Source organism: Notolepis coatsorum (assembly GCF_963971535.1).
Source record: "Notolepis coatsorum genome assembly, chromosome: 3".
NCBI lineage: Eukaryota > Metazoa > Chordata > Actinopteri > Aulopiformes > Paralepididae > Notolepis > Notolepis coatsorum.
In genome coordinates, this window is record NC_140167.1 from 36736157 (window position 1) to 36759949 (window position 23793).

At 42.7% G+C, this 23793-nt stretch overlaps 1 protein-coding gene across 1 annotated transcript in view; it reads right to left on the reverse strand.

Moving 5' to 3' along the window:
• tmem63c (transmembrane protein 63C) overlaps nucleotides 1-20845 on the reverse strand; it is a 35153-nt gene extending 14308 nt beyond the window's left edge. The window contains exons 1-12 of the mRNA XM_084310257.1: nucleotides 20714-20845; nucleotides 19494-19736; nucleotides 12513-12592; nucleotides 9306-9393; nucleotides 8608-8645; nucleotides 5224-5366; nucleotides 2117-2168; nucleotides 1883-1991; nucleotides 1647-1720; nucleotides 1432-1512; nucleotides 1203-1323; nucleotides 822-955 (exon numbers count right to left, since the gene is read on the reverse strand). Of these exons, the coding sequence (XP_084166383.1) occupies nucleotides 822-955; nucleotides 1203-1323; nucleotides 1432-1512; nucleotides 1647-1720; nucleotides 1883-1991; nucleotides 2117-2168; nucleotides 5224-5366; nucleotides 8608-8645; nucleotides 9306-9393; nucleotides 12513-12592; nucleotides 19494-19703 (1130 nt within the window). The 5' untranslated portion in view covers nucleotides 19704-19736; nucleotides 20714-20845. The remainder of the gene's footprint in view (nucleotides 1-821; nucleotides 956-1202; nucleotides 1324-1431; nucleotides 1513-1646; nucleotides 1721-1882; nucleotides 1992-2116; nucleotides 2169-5223; nucleotides 5367-8607; nucleotides 8646-9305; nucleotides 9394-12512; nucleotides 12593-19493; nucleotides 19737-20713) is intronic.
• Nucleotides 20846-23793: the final 2948 nt, after the last annotated feature.

A 23793-nucleotide genomic window follows, 5' to 3' on the forward strand; every position in this document is an offset into this window, starting at 1 on the left:
CATTGGCTTCCAGTACGCTACAGGATAGATTTTAAGGTTCTCCTGTTCGTTTTTAAAGCCCTTAATGGTCAGCCCCTTCCTACATCTTAGACCTCCTATCCCCCTATTCCAACACCAGGTCCCTCAGGTCAGCCGATCAGAGGCTCCCGACAGTCCGGAGGTCTAACCTTAAGCTCAGGGGGGGGGCCGTGCCTTTGCTGTCGCAGCCCCTGAACTGTGGAACAGCATCCCCACCTCCATTAGGCTCGCCCCCTCAATAGATGCCTTCAAATCTAGGCTCAAAACCCACTTCTACCTATTCGCTTTTCCCGTTCACTGACTCATGCCCTGTTTTCCTGTGTGCTTGCCTTTGTGCCCTCCCGTAAGTTGTGATTGTTGTCTATATGTATCTATGTATCTACCCTCTGTACAGCACTTTGGTTGACATGTGTCATGTTAAATGTGCTATATAAATAAATCTGATTGATTGATTGATTGATTGATTGATTGACTCTATACTCAGTTAATCAATGAAAGAAAAGTTACCTAAAGTACAAACTGTAGGAATCAAATGTTCCTATATTTATAGGTATCTGGTCAAGCCTGTGTAACAATGACACTGTAAAAATTCTGAATTTTTTTGAGCGGCTAGATTTATATTTTTCAAAAACCTGTTGATTTTTTACAGGCAGTTTCCAGCTGATCTTCACTCACTACAACGTCACAAGTTTACGTGGTCTTGACAGTTCAACACCCAACGACTTGGGCACATGCAAGTATCTGAACCGTCAGAATCAGCCAATGAGCAGGTTTGCATCGTTGTAGCCGAGCAGACGACTCACACAGCCGTCATCCTCTCGTCCCGAAAAGTCACAAAAGCGATGCCCAGCCGCTTGAGGGAGATGCGACCCTTCTCTGCGTTAAACTCGTCCGTCAGCTTCTCCTCCAACTCACTGTAGTACTGCTCCGCATCCACCTGCAGGGGAAATATAATAACGCACATTATTCACTAAATATCTCCGGCATCCTCTTTAGACCCATCATAGACTGCATGTAGAGAGGCAAGGTGTTACAAGGTTGCTGCTAAAAACCTAAATTTGGATTGCAGCACCATCTGGTGGCAATGCGCTAAGCGTGCAACAGAACTATAACTGAACCTCCGAGGCTCTGGAGCTGCTGAAGTAATCTACTAATCCTGATAGCGTTACGCTCAGGTTGCGTACCTGTTCAAAGCCACATATATCACAGCGGAATATCTGTGCACACGGATGGGTCTTGATCATAATCTTCCCCTCCTTTTGTGCCTTCGTGGTGAAATACAGTCTTCCCTTCATCGCCTTCCGTCTGCAAAACACAACAAATGTGCACGGTCAGGCACCGGGAACCACACCATGTCGACCACCACCATCTACTATCGTGCATGACATTGAACAACAACAGTGGTCTCTGTACCTCTCTACGTCCAGTCTCATCAGCTTGTGGACATTGAAGCAGAAGCGGATATCGGTGACTGTGCAGCTGGGATAGGCCTCACTGGTAAAGGAAGCAAGAGTTGTCATTAATACTGTAGATAATTGCTTCTAATTGGTATCCGACATAATTTATGAATAACCATAAGATAAAAATGGAAGACGGTAAAGGCAATACTGGAGGTAACGGTGCTTTACTGGAAGTGTTTGGTGATGAGTCCTGCGTCTAAGATCTCTCTGGGTATGGACGTGATCATCAAAGTCCTGGCTACCTGCGGTACAACACAACACAAACAACAACATTATCAGGTTTACCAACGTTAAGCGGTGAGATGGTGATGATGCTCGATAACTCTCACGGCCCACGGCAGTATCGCTGTCTTCTCGATAGCTTCGGAGGAAAGAGCGGCCGCCGCCTTATGTCGTTGACATACCTTTTCATCCTCTCTGTACTCCAGACGTGAGGAGTGGTGCGCCATGCACAGCATGGTGATGATGAAGTAGATGAGGGCGAAGACACTGTGGAGCCACAGGAACCGGTCCCTATGAAGAGATATGGAAAAACCACGTTGACAAAGAAGACTTTGAGACACAGTGTACGTCCAGTCGTCCACTATTGCAGACAGGAGATTTGATATCACTAAAATGTAGGTTGCTGATTGACTTACTTTTCACTAACATTAGCCACTGTTGTTCTTCCAAAGTTTTCAGGATCGTCACCTATGGAGACAACGAAATATGAGAGAGAGAGCAAAACAAACACAGCGGTTTCAGGAAAAGGCTCTGCTTCATCTGGAATACGAGGCAATATGGAAGCAATAGGACTATTCAGAGAATGTGTTTTCCATCCAACTTAATGACATCTTTTGGTAAGATTCTTTCTTTTTTTCCCCTTTTACACACAATTTAAAGATTACAACGATGTCTCACTCCACTATTTTTAGTTCGGGGGCACCCTTTATGTTTACTGTTGCCATGGCAGCCACTATACGGGTGTTGGTTTTTTTAACGACTGGGTGACACACTGCTCCATATAGATGGCAGCCAAGGGTAATAAACTGCCACTGTGTGGACAAACCCAGCTCTCCATAGACCTCTAACAGCTCTGGTCACATTCCAGCTGGGAGGACTTACTCAACGCATGGTACCAAGGAAAGCGCACAACTGCCAGGCAATAGTTGGGCTGCTGTTGAGCAGCTGGTTTCAGGGCCTGTGACAGCATCTTTATCACGTAGGTGTTAAAGAGGAAATGAAAGATTTTCTACCTCTGACACTTAACACACGTGTTGCTAAGAGGAAATTACAGATGCTCTATTTGTGTACTCAAGCTTGATTAAATGCTGCAAATTCACTAGGGCAACTGCTATGTGTCAAAGTGCAGATTGTTAAGCTGTCGTTGAAATTGTTGTGTGTGTGTGTCTGTGTGTGTGTGCGAAGGTTGTTATTACAATTTTGAATTGTTGTCTTTTCATTAGTTATTATTATATTATATTATAATAGTGCTTTTGATTTTCACTTGATTTTCAGTTAAATATGTTAGTTTTAATTTCCTTGGCATCTTGGTTCGGCTGGTGAGCAATGTGTTGATAGTACCTTCATATTCCCTACACAGCGTGTTCTATACACAGTAACGTTCCCTATACAGTAATGTAGAAATGCCGTTGGATGGACACAGTATGTATCAAGGTGCTGATATATGTAGGCCATTTGTTGTTTAGGGATTCTCTCACCTCTCAGTATGGCAATGATTATTTTCTAGAGGCAAACATTGTTTCAATTACAGAACATTTCAGTTTTTTAACATATTTATCATATATATATAAAAAGTTTATTTAAAGGGGAATTTCATTATTTTTAAACCTGGACCCTATTTTTGCAATTGGTCCAGTATTGAGGGAGATCGCTTCAGCCGGCAACCGCAAAATGGGTTGCAATGTTATCACAATGTAATCACAATGTAATCACACAGGGCAAACATGCACATCAACGTACATCCACTAAAATAGCTTTTTTGCCACTGACTGGCTCAGACTGTTATAATAAGTGTCTGAAAGATTTCTATTTCTTTCACTACAGTCTGGCTCAAACAGAAGTCTCACTCTGAACTCTCGTGAGGCCTGCGAAGAGTACAGTGGAAACTGAGTTGGTGAGGAAGATTAGGTTGTCTTGTTGGGAGTATAGAAAGAGTTGCATTCTTTTTTTTCCCACTTTTTCTCCTTCTTTTTCTGTTTTTCTCCCATCCCAATTTAGTTGTGCCAATTCCCCCCTCCCCTGTCTTGATCATTGCTCGCATGTGCCCCCCACTGGTCGGTCGTAGGGAGGGTTGAAGAATCTATCGCATGTCCTCTCCGATAAATGCAGTCACCTGCCAGCACGGACTCTCATTGGCGAGGTGTAACGTGTGGGAGGCTCACACTACCCTCGACATCTCCTGTCCTTGCTGTGCAGGCGCCCTGACCGACCTGTAGGAGTCGATGTTTACAACGACCAGATTACCACCCATCGACTCCCCTCCCGCTGACTCTGCCAATTGAGTCAGTATGACGGCCGGCCCAAGCCGGAGGCAACGCTGACAGCCGGATTCGATACCGGTGTCTCACGCGTTGGTGACGAGTGCTTAGACCGCTGTGCCACCCAGCCGCCGCCAAAGAGTTGCATTACTTAAAAGATATAAAACAATGTTAGTGTTTGCATATATCCGAATTGTATCAAGAAAATGTCGAGCCACACTTCACAGTTTTCATAGACTACGATTGTTGGATAGGGACACGCTGAAAGTGTGGCTAGTTATGTTACAGATTGATGAGAATACTGGTCCGTACACTGCGCCTTGCAGACCATCCGGTCTGTAGCAATAATTTTTACACTGATGACTATTGCCATTCCAAGAGAAGAAATCCCATACCAGAGCACCACGAAGAATTCAGTTCCTGCTGCAGCAGAGTGGAGGTAATGATATTAGCTAAATTGTGTTGACCTGGCATCAGTACACAAGAGAACTTGGCAAGATAATGGCAAAAGCAATCACTCAAAAAGCCAGAAGTATGTACAAAATATCAACTGAGTCATGATTGGTTATAAAATATTTATATAGGTTTATTTCCCCTTAGTGACTTATTTTATAAACATCAAAAGAAAGGCACCCGGCCGCAAATAGTGAAATGGATATACAGAGACTGGAAGAAGCATTACCACAAAGGTCTCTGTCCTTTACAGAATGTTGTCAGACACTTATTATAAGTCTGAGCCGGTCAGTGGTAAAATAAAAGCTCTTTTAGTGTACTTACTTTGATGTGCACGTTTGCACATTGTGATTACATTGATCTCCCTCAATACTGGACCAATTACAAACATGTTTGTCTCTATTATTCATTTACAAGGGCAAAATAGGGTCCAGGTTTAAAAATACCGAAATCCTCCTTTAATATTTTTTTCATGGCTAGTTTTATTCTTAGTTTTAACTAGCCTTGGTGTGTGTGTGTTTGTGTGTGTGTGTGTGTGTGTGTGTGTGTGTGTGTGTGTGTGTGTGTGTGTGTGTGTGTGTGTGTGTGTGTGTGTGTGTGTGTGTGTGTGTGTGTGAGTGAGTGTGTGTGTGTAGCATATGTGTATTTGGGTAAGCGTGGTTTTATGTTCATGCATATCTCTCTGTGTGGCCTGGCCTCTCTTCTTGCGAGGTGCCCCATTGCCGGCTCTCCTGAGGTCAAGGACATCCCTGCTGTGGACCTTCAGACGCCCCGCCGGCCTGTGGCCCCCTCACGTAAAACACCAAAATTACCCAGGAGTTTCCCGGAGAAGTTGACGGGCAGGACAACGGCCAGAGACAGCAAGCAGACCAGTGCCATGAGCAGGATGATGTGGCGCTGGAAGGACAGGTAGGTGATGGCATCCAGCCCACACTTACTACGGATCTCCTCGTCCCTGAGGAGACACACGACAGAGATGGAACTGTGAGGAAATCCTGAAGGAAAAGTGAATTCCCCGCACACTGGGATCACCTCTGCATATTGCATACTGCTGATGTTTCGGTCTTTCAACCTTTCTCAAGACATCACACTCATACAGTGTCACATGTACATATGTTCAATCAGTCAACCAAGCGTACTAGTATGTACTGTGTATACTATACTTCACTACTCATTACGTGTCGTCGTTATATCGATAGTGTCCACTGATGGACTGATATGAATGTGGAAATCTGACCGCATCGTTCTGTGAAATTGGTGGTTGAAATGAATGAAAATGTATCTTTGTGTTTATCTGTTTTATTTGTATTGTTATTATTATTTGTTGTGGTCTATTTACAAACATTTGCATGTTTATATGGTCAAAAAGAACCTGGGTACAACTAGCAGTCAGGCTCAGTCAGCCTCAAACAGGCAGTTTTGGCTACTGTCTTTTAGAATTAAAATGTGTTGCTTTTTCCCTGTGCTGCTGCAATTTGCAGATCAGATCCAGCAGTTGCATATCTTATTTCTCGCCTGACCTACCCATCAGGAGCAGTTAGGGCTTCAGGCTTTTGCTCAAGGACACCATGACACGCTGTCGGGAGGAAGTGGAATCTAAATGGGAACCTTCAGATTACTGCTCTACCAGACTACCAGACTACTGCTCTACCAGACTACCAGACTACTGCTCTACCAGACTACTGCTCTACCAGACTACTGCTCTACCAGACTACCAGACTACTGCTCTACCAGACTACCAGACTACTGCTCTACCAGACTACTGCTTTACCAGACTACTGCTCTACCAGACTACCGCTCTACCAGACTACTGCTCTACCAGACTACCAGACTACTGCTCTACCAGATTACTGCTCTACCAGACTACCAGACTACTGCTCTACCAGACTACTGCTCTACCAGACTACTGCACTACTGCTCTACCAGACTACTGCTCTACCAGATTACTGCTCTACCAGACTACTGCTCTACCAGACTACTGCTCTACCAGATTACTGCTCTACCAGACTACTGCTCTACCAGACTACCAGACTACTGCTCTACCAGACTACTGCTCTACCAGACTACTGCTCTACCAGATTACTGCTCTACCAGACTACTGCTCTACCAGACTACTGCTCTACCAGATTACTGCTCTACCAGACTACTGCTCTACCAGACTACCAGACTACTGCTCTACCAGACTATTGCTCTACCAGACTATTGCTCTACCAGACTACTGCTATACCAGACTACCAGACTACTGCTCTACCAGACTACTGCTCTACCAGACTACTGCTCTACCAGACTACTGCTCTACCAGACTACCAGACTATTGCTCTACCAGACTACCAGACTACTGCTCTACCAGACTACTGCTCTACCAGACTACTGCTCTACCAGACTACTGCTCTACCAGACTACTGCTCTACCAGACTACCAGACTACTGCTCTACCAGACTACTGCTCTACCAGACTACCAGACTACTGCTCTACCAGACTACTGCTCTACCAGACTACCAGACTACTGCTCTACCAGACTACTGCTCTACCAGACTACTGCTCTACCAGACTACTGCTCTACCAGACTACCAGACTACTGCTCTACCAGACTACTGCTCTACCAGACTACTGCTCTACCAGACTACTGCTCTACCAGACTATTGCTCTACCAGACTACCAGACTACTGCTCTACCAGACTACTGCTCTACCAGACTACTGCTCTACCAGATTATTGCTCTACCAGACTATTGCTCTACCAGACTACTGCTCTACCAGACTACTGCTCTACCAGACTACCAGACTACTGCTCTACCGCTCTACTGCTCTACCAGACTACTGCTCTACCAGACTACCAGACTACTGCTCTACCGCTCTACCAGACTACTGCTCTACCAGACTACTGCTCTACCAGACTACCAGACTATTGCTCTACCAGACTATTGCTCTACCAGACTATTGCTCTACCAGACTACTGCTCTACCGCTCTACTGCTCTACCAGACTATTGCTCTACCGCTCTACTGCTCTACCAGACTACCAGACTATTGCTCTACCAGACTACTGCTCTACCAGACTATTGCTCTACCAGACTACTGCTCTACCAGACTATTGCTCTACCAGACTATTGCTCTACCAGACTACTGCTCTACCAGACTACCAGACTACTGCTCTACCAGACTACTGCTCTACCAGACTACTGCTCTACCAGACTATTGCTCTACCAGACTACTGCTCTACCAGACTACTGCTCTACCAGACTACCAGACTACTGCTCTACCAGACTATTGCTCTACCAGACTACTGCTCTACCAGACTACTGCTCTACCAGACTACCAGACTACTGCTCTACCAGACTACTGCTCTACCAGACTACTGCTCTACCAGACTACTGCTCTACCAGACTACCGCTCTATGTAAATGTCTACCACCTGAACCACTGTCGCTCCAGAGAGAGACAGTCGCCCCAGAATAACTCCATTGGCATGGTCTTTGAATTATGTGACTCTGCAGACGTTCCGCACGCACCTCCAGCTATATAACACTAAAGGTAAAGGGAAAACCCAAAAAGCACAACATGGCCTCTTTAATTTAAACGAGTGGCGTAGTGTTTAAGTCCCCCTAAGGACCCTACAACAGCCTCAGACCTCATGGCGAGGAGAGCGCTTACCACCGGTGGTCTGATTCTAAAAAGCTGTGGTCGCCCAGGACGACCCCAGGCGGGACGATCCGAAAACCCACTGTCTGAGAAGAAAACGAGAGAAGAAAAAAAAACTGGCCCAGGAGGTATGCGCCGGCCTCACGGCAGGCCACACATAGAGAACTCACAGGGTGGGTTTGCTCTTTCCCAGGGATCCCAGGATAAGTACTGTAGCCGCTGACATGAGAGGCTAAAAACAGGAGCGCCCAAACTCCACCATAATACCCTGGAAACCATGGACACTGTTTCTTTTTTTTTACAGCCTTAAATCAGTTGAGCGCAGTCAAACTTTGAGCAAGTGCAAATATTCGGTGGTGAACCACGGCCCGCTGGTCGCGCATGAGACCAGACTCGTTTGTTTTCGCAGCTTAATGAGATATAACACGAGAGTTTACGTTTGATGATGACATCAGCTTTAAAGAGAGAGGGCCAATAAAAAAAAGGGACAGGGAGTCAGGACGGATTGGGGGGTGGGGTTGTGAAACAATTAAAAGGGCATACTGCTTTGTGTACTTACTTCATATGGCAAAGTGATGCAAGCCACGAGCAGAAGCCCTGCAAGAGAAGAGACAAGAAACAGTTCAGTAGATCGCTTATTAAAGACAATTAAACAACGATATCTATTGAAGTCGGTGTGCAGCGGCACATCTGGCGGCCGGCTCGCGTCTCGCCAAGCTCGCGTTCGCCATTTGCATAGCAATGAGGCTTTCCAGAGTGACAAAGAGATGGGGTTTTAATAGGTCTAGCCTGAGGCGGTAACCACTTACTGCAACCCTGGCCTCTCTGTGTAGGCAACAAGACGATGACTGGCGTCTGCCTCTCTGTCCTACGCCGTTATAAACACAGAGGGGGTGACCTCACTCTGTCACGCAGGTGTCACTGAAGTCACAGACAGGCCAGCTGCGTCATGTTCTAGAATTTTCTATTATGAGGCTTGACAAAGTGTCCCTTTACACGGCTGGGCATTTCAGACAATTCAGAGCTATTTAAAAGCTTAGGAGCTTGGACTACGCTCTTGTCAAACCCACTATAACTATACGATTTATGATCACAAACAATGAAAAAGAAACATCTCTATTTAAAGTTGAGAGGTCTCCACTGAGGTTAGGGTTATGGTAAGAGTTAGCTGTATAAACAGCTATCTAGGTGAAAATGATGATGGGTTGTGGCATTGCAGCTTGGCCAACGAGGAGACGCAAAGCTAGTTAAACTCACCATGTCCTTGGCCTCTGAGTCAGAGGGGCTGGACTCCGAGGGAGATTTCTCCTTCTCACTTGGTTCTCCATAAAAGAGGGATGTGAGACTGAAAAGGAGAAAGTCATGAAAACAAAGGGATTCCAGGATTATCATAATGACCTATTGACCATATTCACCCAGCTTGTGAAGCATGACATACGAGCAAAATGGACACCGTGTGAATATGGTCAATGGGAGCTTGTCATGACAATATAGTAGCTATTTTTAACACTAAAGTAATTTACACCTCCATCAGTCAGTGGCTGCTTGTATGACATTTACAGATTTTCAACATGGGCATAAACTGACACGATGTAGATTATATTAGATTCAAATTGAGTGTCAAGTACAGTACAACAAAAAAGAAGTTGGCATCTAACAAGAGTGCAAATGTAACAGTAAAGTGCAATAGCAATATACAATGCACAAGTGATTAAACTGGAGTATATATAAATGAGTACTACTGAGTAATAATGATAATCAGATTTATGTACAGTGTTCTAGTATTATGTACAGTGATACAGGTATAAAGACACTATGGTAGTCATACTGGCCAGCAGTATAACTAGTAAGAGTAGGTAAGGGATATATACAGATACAGATATAGTATTGACAAATTATTATATGCAGGTATATTCAGACAGATAAATATATATATGGTAAATATGAATATATAAATATATGGTATATTGTGGAGGAATTAACCATGACTATGACCACAGTTGTTGTCATAAGTTTATTTGCTTACAACCCAGGACAATTGGCTTGAGATACCCGGCCAAACCCCTGGCCAGGGGGGGTCTCATAACGGGCTCCGTGAGACATACATAGATCTTTATAGTCAGAGAACATGGGTTGTGCCTAGGTGAGATAGGAAAGATTGGATTGGAGGAATCAAGAAGGGGGGGGGTTAGGAGGAGGGGGGGGGGGTAGACTTGCATTGGGGAGGGCTGGAGAGGGTTGAAAGGGGGGGGTAAAATGTGGATAAATGGGGTAGGGTAGACAGATTGGAGAGATGTGGGGGGCATAACAAGAATGAGAGGGGGGTTGGAAACATGACTTGGAGATGTTTGAGGGGGGAGGGGATCATTATTCCACAATATACAGCATTATTGTACAAGCTACCATACAGAGTTATATGGGTAGACTATAGTTTGAGGTAGGTAGTTATGTTTACAGTGTAAGGCAGTTGTAGACAGTGACGGCAGTAGGCAGGTATAAATTAAGTAAATACAGTATAGGCAACAGAGTTATTTCTGATGCCCAAATCTGCGCCAATGACTCATTTACACTTGATCGTCTGCTCTTGGCACAACACTGCGACAACTATATAGTTTAAAGCATGCACCATACAGCCTTGGACCATGTCAACGCAACTAAATAATGCAATATTTCACAGGATGAGACTTTCAACACTATTTCCAAAACGTTGGAACAAATGCATGCTAGTTCTTTATTACAGTAGCGTTTATTGATTCTATGAAGCTCTGATCCTACCGCAGTCCAACCAGTTAAAACATGATGAGAGAAGCTTCTCTTTTAAACGGTGGCTGATTTTCTAATATTGTGCACAGCTGGCAGAAAAGCCAGTGAGGCTGGTTCCCCCTCACAGTGCGCTGTACACACCGGACAGCTTACATTCCGCTGGAAATAGATCCCCAAAACATAAGCTTAGACTGGGTGCAGGTTTACTCTACACCTGCGTCTATAGGAGGTAGAGCAGTCATCTGGTAATCAGAAGGTTCCCAGTTTGATTCCAGCTCCTCCCGGGCAGTGTGTCAAAGTGTCCTTGAGCAAGACACTTAATCCCTAACTGCTCCCGATGAGCAGCTCGGCACCTTGCATGGTTGCCTCTGCCGTCGATGTGTGAATGTGTGAGTGCATGGGTGAATGTGAGGCATAAGGTGTTAAGCACTTTGGATACAAATCCATTCTTTTCAGAAACTACCTGTTGATGTTGCTGACTAGTCTCATATCAATCACGTGTTACATCATCATTATTGATGCTGACAAAGAGGACTGGAAGAGGGCTTTGTTATGATATAAGTGACTTATGGGAAATAAAAAAGTTTTGTTTTTAAACCCAATAACGCTGAGCGATGATTGAGTTTGGGAATGTTTTTCGAACAGGCCTTATGCCTGACAATTCAACAGCGTGCCACTTTAAGAAGCTAAATTGAATTACTATAGCCTGAGCATCGCCCGTTCTGCAAAAACACACATCCCACTGGCTCAGGGGTGGCAGAGACCTGGCGTCGGTCAGGCAGAGCTCATCAAGCACGTGCTCACGCTGGAGAGGTTGCTTCAGGCCGCGCAGAACCAACCCATGGCAGACGCACACAAACTGTTGACCTCAAACTGAAACCTGACATGGTATCTGAAAATCTCTATATCAGTCTGCATGTGTCTGTCAAAGTCAAAGTCACCTTTATTGTCAATTTACTATTGTGCAAGACATACAGAAAGTTGAAATTATGTTTCCCTCATTTCCACGGTGTATATAAAAAGATATAGACATGGACAATATAAACAACAACAGTAAAAATGTAAGACACAATATACAAACACACAATATACAGGACTGCAAGATATGTACAATATAAACAATAAATAAAAATGAGCTAAAATGAGCTTAGTGCAAATATTTTTCTAGCAGCAGTAGTACTGAGTGAAGTAAAGTAAAGTGGCAGTGAGTGTCTGTGGGATGGTGTGTGTGTGTGTGTGTGTGTGTGTGTCAGTGGGGGGGGGGGGGGGGGGTTCTAGTCCTAGTGTGTGTGTGTGTGTGTGTGTGTGTGTGTGTGTGTGTGTGTGTGTGTGTGTGTGTGTGTGTGTGTGTGTGTGTGTGTGTGTGTGTGCACATGCCTGGCTGTTTATTTACCCCTGAGATTTAGACACGCGTCTTCTTAACACATACATTGATCAAACACAGGACGGACACAAAGTCAAATTCCACTCTTGACAGAAATCAAAAGTAACAGGACTTGTGAGACTAGTTCAGTGCCTCGGCTGCAGTACCGTTACATCCCAGTAGAGGGGGGTAATGCAGAGGGAGAGGCTATTATTATTATATATCTGTCAGGACTTATACATGTTTCCAAGGAGGTTACTCCATCATGAGTGTTGACTGTATTAACAGGAGTGCCATCGTGTGTTCAGAGTGAGTTAGTGAGTAAGTGGATGTTTTACCTGTCATTCTCCATCAGTAGAGCCAGCCGGCCATAGTCCCACGCAGCCTTCCTCAGGCAGGAGAACGCCAGCAACAGGAACTACCAATAGGAACAACAGATGGATTCAGAACTTGAAAGAGCAGGTACACAAGTATAAACACTGCAACAACTGTTTAGAGTTTTTGCATGTGTGTGGGATTATGTGCAAAATAAATCTGCATTGTTTTGGGGGTGAAGTGCCCCTTTAAGAATAAATATAGCACAGAACCATGTGTTATCATGCAACATCTATCCAAAGGCCAAATATCCTTTTGTGCACAATTACTGTATGTTCTGTACATTGCTATTAGCTATAGAAATGGTACATTCAATGGTACATAATTGTATTATGTGATTTGGGAAAGATTGAAAACATGATTTATTTTAGAATATTGTATTGTCTTTTGGCTGGATGATCATAAAAGACTTGAGTTACGTTTTAGTAGGGGAGGCTCTTTTCAGCGGCAAATTGTATTCGTAGGCCTTGGGAGAAATGGCAACATTGTTTGTGATCTACATCATTGTGTTTGTGATCTACAGCATTATGTTTGTGATCTACATCATTGTGTTTGTGATCTACAGCATTGTGTTTGTGATCTACATCATTGTATTTGTGATCTACAGTATTGTGTTTGTGATCTACAGCATTGTATTTGTGATCTACAGCATTGTGTTTGTGATCTACAGTATTGTGTTTGTGATCTACAGTATTATGTTTGTGATCTACAGCATTGTGTTTGTGACCTACATCATTGTGTTTGTGATCTACATCATTGTGTTTGTGATCTACATCATTGTGTTTGTGATCTACATCATTGTGTTTGTGATCTACATCATTGTGTTTGTGATCTACAGCATTGTGTTTGTGATCTACATCATTGTATTTGTGATCTACAGTATTGTGTTTGTGATCTACAGCATTGTATTTGTGATCTACAGCATTGTGTTTGTGATCTACAGTATTGTGTTTGTGATCTACAGTATTATGTTTGTGATCTACATCATTGTGTTTGTGATCTACAGCATTGTATTTGTGATCTACAGCATTGTATTTGTGATCTACAGCATTGTGTTTGTGATCTACATCATTGTGTTTGTGATCTACAGCATTGTGTTTGTGATCTACAGTATTGTGTTTGTGATCTACAGCATTGTATTTGTGATCTACAGCATTGTGTTTGTGATCTACATCATTGTGTTTGTGATCTACATCATTGTGTTTGTGATCTACAGTATTGCGTTTGTGATCAACAGCATTGTGTTTGTGATCTACAGCATTGTGTTTGTGATCTACAGCATTGCGTTTGTGATCTACAGTATTGTGTTTGGTTTGTGATCTACATCATTGTGTTTGTGATCTACAGTATTGTGTTTGTGATCTACAGCATTGTGTTTGTGATCTACATCATTGTGTTTGTGATCTACAGCATTGTGTTTGTGATCATTGTGTGCATGACACAAAAACTAAATAAATATAAAATCAAAAATGAAATCATACAGCGACACACACACACAAAACTATGGCACCAATAGGAACTGCCATACAGAACGACAGGGGGATTCAGAGCTCCCAAGAATGTAGGGCTGACCTTAGAATATTTTTTTGGAATTCGAAGCTTCGGGGCAGAGATTCGATTTTAATTCGAAGCTTCGAGATTAAATTCTTTTTTAATTTAAATTAAAAGAAATATATATATATTTTTTTATGTTGTGGGACTTGTACAGCACTTTGTTCAACTTTGTCAGTGCTGTAAAGTTTAAACCTTTTTAAATCTTAGACAAACAAAACACTTTGCTTTCATGAAATATTGTAAGCCGTCATTTGAGGCTTTATAAAAGCAGCACAATGAACACAAATCTGTCAGTGCCGAGTCCGACCTCATCTTAAATAACAAACAGCATTGCTTGTTGTAGTTAACAAAGAGAGGCAGAGTTGATTTAGCAAAAAATTATTAAAAATCATATATATATATTTTTTAATAATCGAATTTTATTTTCATATTCGAATCCCATGCCCATCGAACAAAGCTTCAAATTATTTAAGACAGCCCTACAATAATGTGTACACAAGTACACACACACACACACACACACACACACATGCACACAATCATAAATGACACAAATCCCTTATCCCTCTCTAAGAATGTTGCTGCTCTCTGTTATTCCTCATCTTCCTCTATTCCAATTCCACTTCTTTAAACTCCGGTTCCACAGCTCAGGTTAATCTCATTGCAAACTGAAACGCCCGCCCTAAACGTTCCACAGCATCCTCCACTCAGACTGAGGAGGGAGGGGGAGGATCTACGTCATCAGGAAGGGATGCACAAATAATACATGGGTCCAAAAAATAAATATCTGGCAGCAGTAATGAGCCATGGTCTTGCTTTTAGAGTAATATGTGGTTGTCTTGGAAACTAGGCAGGCCGAGGTCAGCGAGCCCACAGTGCGCTAATGACAACAACACTGAGAGCGGTCAATATAGCAAGACTACCTTTGAATAGCAACCCTATTCTCTGGTAAAAAAAAAGGCAGATAAGAATGACACAAGATGATAGAAGTGAGAAAAGGAGTAGCAGAAAATAGATTAGAACTGAATAGAACTGAAAACAAATATACCAGATAATGAGTGGAATCAAAGTTTTAAAGATATCTTCCATTACATAAAATCACCCTTTTGGCAGGAGTATGCTTGGAAAATAAATATGATGTACTTTAGAACACCATAGAATATATCCAAATTCACACAAAATAATCCCAGTTGCTGGAGGGAATGTGGGGAGAATAATGCTGACCATCACCATACACATATATTCTTCACATGTATATATATAAAAAAAAAAAGGATATTTTACTAATGGAACAGATGTTCGAGAAAGTGGGGTATATAGAAAAGCAAGATATACTGTTAGGCACACGCCCCAAAAACCTACAAAAAGAAGAATTATACTTTTTTTTTTTAATATATAGAGCTGCAGCACTTAACAAATAACAAGAGCTTGGAAAAAACTTGAATCTCCGAAAGTAAACAAGTGGTTAGAAACTGTAGAGGACATATATAGTATGGAAAAGGTAACTTACAAAATTTATAAGAATGAAAATATGCTGGAAAAAAGATAGGGTTTCTTTAAACTATGGAAAGGTATTAGACGACAGACAGATCAGGCTTTGAGATGAGGATTTAAGTAACATGAAACAGTAATAGAAAACTAGAGTAGTAGTAGTAGTAGTAGTAGTAGTAGGAAGAGAGTTATCTTTGATCTACTACTCAATTGTTGGGGAATACCCCATAGGCCTACACCTATAATGAAAATTCAAGTAATTTTCCCCTTTTTTTATTTAATTTTAAATTTAAATTTTTATATGTATGTGGGGACGAGTAGGGATGGATAATGGATGTATACTATGGATGGATGGATAGGTTTACCAGTCCAGGATCAGTAACATCTATACTGGTACTCACTCTTTTGTGTATGTGTTTTTGTTTTTGTATGGGTGATGGGTAAAAAAAAAAGTGTCAAGATTTACAATATACGTATGTACATTTGTGTGTGTATGTACGTATGTATGTACGTGTATGTATGCATACAGGTATGTGTGACTATGTATATGTGTGTGTACTCTAAATGTAGAGTGACTTTATTGACACAATAAAGTATAAAAAAAGTACAACAATGTTTTGATCCAGTCATGAATTGCTTATTGTCGACTGTCTGTTAACTCAATGGAGGCCAAACCCGAGATAAGTCGGGTTAACTCGCCATGCGTTGGGCGCCAGACCCGAGATTTCTCGGGTTTTGGTCGTTTATTCCTTTTTTTTCTTTTTCTTTTTTTAATCTTTTTTTCCCCCTCCTTTTTCCGCTTTTCGCCCATCCCAATGTTAGTCGTTATGCCAATTCCCAATCCTCTTCCTGGTCGTTGCACACTCTACCCCCTACCGTCGGTCTGGGAGGGCAGAGACGACATGCTTCCTCCGACACATGTGTAGCCAGCCCACCGCTTGTTTTCGGTAGTTTATTAGTTTATTCGATATTTTTATTCATTATTCATCCAGGGACCTCTGTGTTACCATAGGGAATGAGTCTGAGGTCGCCAAAGTGCAATACCGGCCGCATTCTGCTAGACGGCGGTATCGAGCACCCTTTGTAACCTTGTATCTTGGCCTGTGCAATGGCCAAACGTCTTCGGTTTCATTTTTCCTTGTCGGGCAAGAGGAGCGGTTCTCCCAGTTCCATTGAAGCACGTCAAATATCCCCGATCCATATGTTGTGGTGGATTATGCCGTGGACCAAATGGACATTGGATGTACCAGATGGCGATCAAACAATTGGAATATTATTTTTGGAATACTCCCGATCACAGGTAAGGACGATCTGACGTCAATTTTAGCTTGATCCTGCAATGCTTTTATACCGATCGAAGCGTTTTTAGTGTTCAATACGAATGCCGTTATTGACAATCAAATTATCAGAAACGACCCCCCCCTTTCATGCATTCATGATGGAACATAATACCTATGATATAGATTTGATTTCGGAATAATAGCGTGTACAGGCAAGAAACGGCAACGTCTATAGTGGAATTGACGTATAAGGCTATAACTCAGCATTTCATGAATTACCCTAGACCGCTCTAAAACCATACTTATATTCACCACGGTATAACACGGGAACGTATTGATGGAAACATTTATTCTTTTACATATATTGAACGATAGATAGGTGATGTCAAATGGGCCATAGTATTGTATCCATAGCTATAATATAGAATTCGTTAATAAGATGAAAGAAATTAATCACATGTTATTTCCACAAGCGTTGGTTAACTTGGTTTTAATTTTGAGTAGCCTTGGTTTTACAATCTCACTTATAAATAATATGAGGACATTCTATTGACGACGTCACTCAATGGCTACTGGCCACTGAAAGCTACTGACTGGTACATTTCTAAGACTGAATCTTGAGAAAACATTCCAGAAGACGTACACCCCAAGGGATTAAGGATGTCATTGACCCTAATTCACATGGCGGCCATTTTACTCTTATGTGCCACTCAGGATGGGATTCCGAGCAGGATCGGCTCTCCGTCCTGAGCATGGCATAAGAGCCAAATGGCTGCCGTGTGAATATGGTCCATGTGCTCGGTAGCTGGAACATGACAGACGACTGTTGTGACATGTGCAAATGGAGAAGGAGGTTCCGATAAACGCACAGGTTTTAACGGCAGCTTAAATCATTCACTCATTTGTGCTGGAAGATATTGGGGCTCACGGCGATAGGATGACAGCAACATTAATAGGGAGGAAAGCTCCCATAAATATTGAATGAGTCGTTTTCTTGATCCAAAGTCATGCATAGGTAATCAGGGCAAACTTGTCTCAGCCCGGGAGAGAGAGAATAATAATACATGCGGTGTGATGGCTGGTGCTGCTGACTGATTGATTGATTGATTGAACATTTTATTAACAGATTGCAGAATGGGTACAATACAGTACGGCTCAATACACACAATTGTTAAGGGAATGCAGACCAGAGAAAGTCTTTCGTCTTGTTTACATCAGGGTCCCCCATTTTCAATTCATCATAACATTTATGACATACAAGATATACAAATATACAGTACTGTTTATTTACAGACAGAGTTTCTAAAAGAGAATATATACATTTGAGGGGGAGGAAACTGACTATATGGATCTGGATCACGTGTGAGATTGAAGTGAACGTTCTACTGACTGCTGTTGCTGTAACGATGGCTGCTGGTCATTGAAAGAGTTTTAGGTGAAATTAGGTAAAAGGAGAGTACATTCCAATTTGGGGGGAGGGGCAAAAAACACCAGAGGAAGTTAAAGATGCACTGAGTACGATTTTTTATCATATGACATGAAGAGTGGACTCTCAGTTACGTGGAATAATCGGGTAATTTAATCTTAAAAGGTCCTCATCGTCTGCCTGATGGAATGAGGAACGTGTGTAGACTCAACCACTAAATACAGTATGTAATTCTGTGGGAACAGGGTGGAAAGCGAATCTCAACCTGAGCTTGACATAAGAGCAAAATGGCCACTGTGTGTGAATATGGTCTGTTGTTCTACACGTCTTGTGGCTGCGTGGGCACATTCATCCTGATGGCCCACAGATGATTTATTCTGTGTGATGATGAGACGATGAGATTGGTGCAGAGGCGTGCTGATGTCACCTGGGAGGTGGAAGTGGGAGCATGCTTTTTGCCCTGGACTGTTGGATGATTGAGCATGATAAGCAGTGCAGAGATCAGGCTGACAAGGGCCTGACAGTGAAACGGAAGAAGATGACAAGTGATGAAGGCTGAGGCCTATTATTATCTGGGGTTGAAGTCCGTTTGTAAACATGTGTGGTGACATGCGGGTGGGGGGCGGTTCTAGATTTAGTTACATGTCTCATTGTGTAGCATGATGAGAGGGAGAGGGATATATCTATATATACCTATATATACACGTGTGTGTATATATACATATAGAAAGAGAGAGAGAGAGAGTGAGAGCATATACAGTATGTTTGACTTTTTGGGAACACGTTTCCTCATTCAGGCCAGTTGATTAGGGGCGTCTTTACTAATAGGGGACGAAACCCCACTGTCTCCAATTAAAAGCAGATTTTTGGGTTAGTGGCTGTTGTGGTTAGGGTTAAGGGTTAAGGTTATGCGCGCCGACTGCGCATGTGCCCAGCTGTCATAACATGAACACTCGACGCTGACAGACACCAAAAATGTACTATAAACAGCCGTGTGTGCAGCGTGTCTGCAGCCGTGTGCGTGTACGTGTCAGTATCTGAGTATATTCGGGCCTTGAGGGTGTGGGAGTATGTGTATGTGTATTTATATGTAAGTGTGTGTGTATGTGTGTGTGTGTAGGTGTGTGTGTGAGAGAGAGAGGTTGAGAGAGAGAGATAGGTTGAGAGAGAGGGAGAGAGAGTGTAGCGTGTACCATCCAGAGGACCACATTGATGGCGAGGACAGTGGGGACCCCTCCAAAGGGAAGGCCCTGCAGAACACTGCTGCGGGAGTGAGCCCGGTAGCACCTCTCTGCTGTGCTGTTCTCCTCCCCTAGAGACTCCATGAAGCCCAGGACGTCCAGCTCCATACCGCTCCCATCCACTAGGGGCGCCCTGGTAACAAACAGCTCAGAGTCCGCCATCAGTACTCAGCGGGTGAAGTCAAGCAACCATACCTAGACAGAGAGAGAGAGAGAGAGAGAGAGAGACAGAGACAGAGACAGAGACAGAGAGAGAGAGAGAGAGAGAGAGAGAGAGAGAGAGAGAGAGAGAGAGAGAGAGAGAGAGAGAGAGAGAGAGACGTTTACTATCTTATTAGTGCATTTCTATTCCAGTGGTGGCCTTGGGTTTTTGTACACACACACAAAACATGATTCATGTAGAGGTCAGTGGAGAGACCCAGAGAAAGCAGATAGCTCTGTAACAATGTTGTGCCTTGTTTTTGTTGGGATTAAGCTGGAGATGTTATTTCACTCATGTCACCTGTTGCCATGGTTCTTTATCTTTATCTGTTCACTTTAATCCTATTCAGCGAATTATCAATTCAGAACACTCCTGAATGACTTGGTGCATTACAGCCGGCTTTATATAAGTGAAGGTCGTGATCTTTTAGAAATGGATAGTTCTTATTAATGGTTGTGCCATTGTAAGTGATAACTGCAGCTGAGATGAAACGGGCCATGTCATGTTTTTATCAGGAAAAGTGCAGCCATGATTGAGTACATAAAGGTTGATTTAATGACCCCTGCTGTCCTTTTAACAACTGTCTCTGCTGGTGATCTTTATTGATCGAGGGTCTGGTGGGAAGGGGGCGTGACATTTACCGTGACTTTGTGTGAATCACTGATCAGACCACAGACAAGGGCTCCACTCGGAAGCCAGGAATAATGTGACGTGTAGATGTTAACCAGCTCATATAAACACACAGAGAGTAAAATATCAATGTCCTTTACACTGCCGCTGCTCTGCTTGGTTCAGTGTGGTGGCGTTTTCACTGTAACGGCTGAATGGATTCAACTTCATGATGCAAGCATAAAAGCTTTTCAACTGGCTGCTCAACTGCAAGTTTGAACAGCTTGCTGCAGGATCAGGTTTTTACTGCCACCGTGTGTGTTTTTCTTGTCACACAGCAGGATATGAAGGTATCACTCACCCTGACATGAGGACAGTATAAAGGCATGAGCCGTCTTCCTCTTCACGCACATCAGCACACGTACACGGCTACACGCACACACACCCCTGCTCGATCAATACAGGCCTACAGTATGTCTCTACTGCTCGGCTTGTGTACATTTGCTCCTCACAGAACAAATAGTCCGGGGAAGCAGAATAGCGAGAGCGCCGACTAAGCTTCACCTTAACACTGTGATTCCAGTTAATTGATCACTTGAAAAGAACCTCAGCCTAGATTCCAGTCCCAGTCCATGCTATGTTTTCAGTGGGAAAGTGTGTACCGTGATCCAACACACGATGCACTCTGCAGAAAAATGCTGCCAAACCGGCGTTACAACGCCAGCCAACTTAAAAAAATAGCCAGGAGACGCAGAGACTGAGCCGAGTGAAGTATGAAAACGAGCGCGATGGGGGAGGGAGAGGAGAGTTAAGGCCTCCCAACGCGGCAGTGGCTCAACTCCAACCTTTGTGTGAATTATCGCTGCGTCGATGGCGTCACTTCCCGCGATGCTCCGACACAGTGTTGTGAAGACGCTCAGCGCCTCCTACTGTGCCACATAATCTCTTTAGCCGTCGAGGGGTGTTTCTTTGCGGAGGAGGGACGGATGAATCTCAGTGTGCTGCTTGTATGACTCAGTCACATCGCTGCACATCAGAGGGGGCCTGGAACTGCTATAGAGGTGGGAGGCAGGTGTGGGTCGTCCTCCAACCTTCTCCTCCATCACTTTGATCTAGCAGCAGTCTCTATTTCTCTGCACTTTTTTCCCCTAGAGTGAACTGCTCAGCAACTGCCGCCCACGGCATCTGGGTCTCAGAGGGGAAGACTAGAGAGATCCCCGATGGACGGAGATCAGAGCAGATCTGTAACATTATTGTCTCTAAAGAGCTCTATTTCTGCAGCTACTGCACCATACAGTATATATAACAGCGCTTTCTCTTGTACATAGCTGGCTTACAATCACGGTAAGCTTACAGTACAAAGGAAAAGCGGAGACCATCATCTGGAAAGAATACAACAATACAATTTGAAGATTGTGATGCTGTCTTACTAATATACAGTGTACACAGTGGTGTTAAACGTCAAACATCAACAGCCATCTCCAGGGGCATAGGTTTGATTTGAGCTTTGGTAGGGACACTTAATATGCGAGAATATTATTTCTTTTGCACTAATTTGAGCGTAAATACTGTTGAGCTACAGATGATCCTGATGACTGTTTCTTTTACCTCCTGAACTGATGTGTTTGGCCTACAATATCAAACTACTTGCAGACACGAAACACTCTTTTTTGTGTACTTGTAATGTAGGGCTGTCTTAAACACTTCGAAGCTTCGTTCGATGGGCATGGGATTCGAATATGAAAATAAAATTTGATTATACAAATATATATATATATATATATATATATATATATATATATATATATATATATATATAAATATGATATTTATTTATTTACTTATTTTTTGCAAAATCAACTCTGCCTCTCTTTGTTAACTACAACAAGCAATGCTGTTTGTTATTTAAGATGAGGTTGGACTCTGCACTGACAGATTTGTGTTCATTGTGCTGCTTTTATAAAGCCTCAAATGAAGTGTTTTGTTTGTCTAAGATTTAAAAAGGTTTAAACTTTACAGCACTGACAAAGTTGAACAAAGTGCCGTACAAGTCCCACAACATATACAAATAAAAATAAAAAAATTAAATAATACTTTTTTTTATTTTTTTTTTTATCTCGAAGCTTCGAATTAAAATGTAATCTCGGCCCTGAAGCTTCGAATTCCAAAAAAAAATTTAAGGTCAGCCCTATGTAATATAAACACAATATATTACACAAGTACTGGGCTATTGACTTCAACCTACTAGTGTCCTCCTACTTCAACGACTCAGTGGTACGAGTGGCCTGCCTGTTTATCGTGAGTGTAGTGGTTGTTATCCTACACTGTTGCCCAAATTGTACCGGTGCCTTTGCGCAGCCTATTTAACGAATTTAGGACAATTATAAACACACAAAGGTTTCCGGACAAACTGGAACGATGAAGACCGCAGTGTTTTGAATTATAATACTAAAACTAGTTTTCACACTGCAATTTCTATGGTAGGGACAAGTTGTGTTTCCGTGGCTTCGGTAGGTGTAATGATGTAAAGGTGTAATAATGTAAAGGTCCAGTAGGTGTAATAATGTAAAGGTCCAGTAGGTGTAATAATGTAAAGGTCCAGTAGGTGTAATAATGTAAAGGTCCAGTAGGTGTAATAATGTAAAGGTCCAGTAGGTGTAATGATGTAAAGGTCCAGTAGGTGTAATAATGTAAAGGTCCAGTAGGTGTAATAATGTAAAGGTCCAGTAGGTGTAATAATGTAAATGTCCAGTAGGTGTAATGATGTAAAGGTCCAGTAGGTGTAATGATGTAAAGGTCCAGTAGGTGTAATGATGTAAAGGTCCAGTAGGTGTAATAATGTAAAGGTCCAGTAGGTGTAATGATGTAAAGGTCCAGTAGGTGTAATGATGTAAAGGTCCAGTAGGTGTAATGATGTAAAGGTCCAGTAGGTGTAATAATGTAAAGGTCCAGTAGGTGTAATAATGTAAAGGTCCGGATGCTCTTTTGTGATCTTTATTTCAAGCTGTCAAGTGTAATACAGGTCCAATGCAACACACAGCTGTTACTCATTATCCTACCTAAGTAGGAGCCTCATAGGACCCTGCAGGTGAAGGTCTGACTGTCTGAATGAAAGGTAACCCACATTATAACAGTAGGGACATGTCCCTAGCATCCCTATATAAAACTATTCCAATGGTCATCTCTTCTACTTACAGGCTTAGCAGTGTTTCTGGTTGCGGCGGCACGATAGTTAGATAATCTAAGTGGGGAACAACCAGGAGATCACTGTGACAGAGAGTAATGCAGTCTAAACAGTCATAAATCTTTCATTCAACTTCAGCCCTGATCATAACCATTTATTTTTAGATTTTTTTGTAATTGCTGCTAATCATTGACACATGCCTAGCCTGTAATAATCCCCCCCAGAAAAATTTACTTTGCATTTGATATATTGAAAAT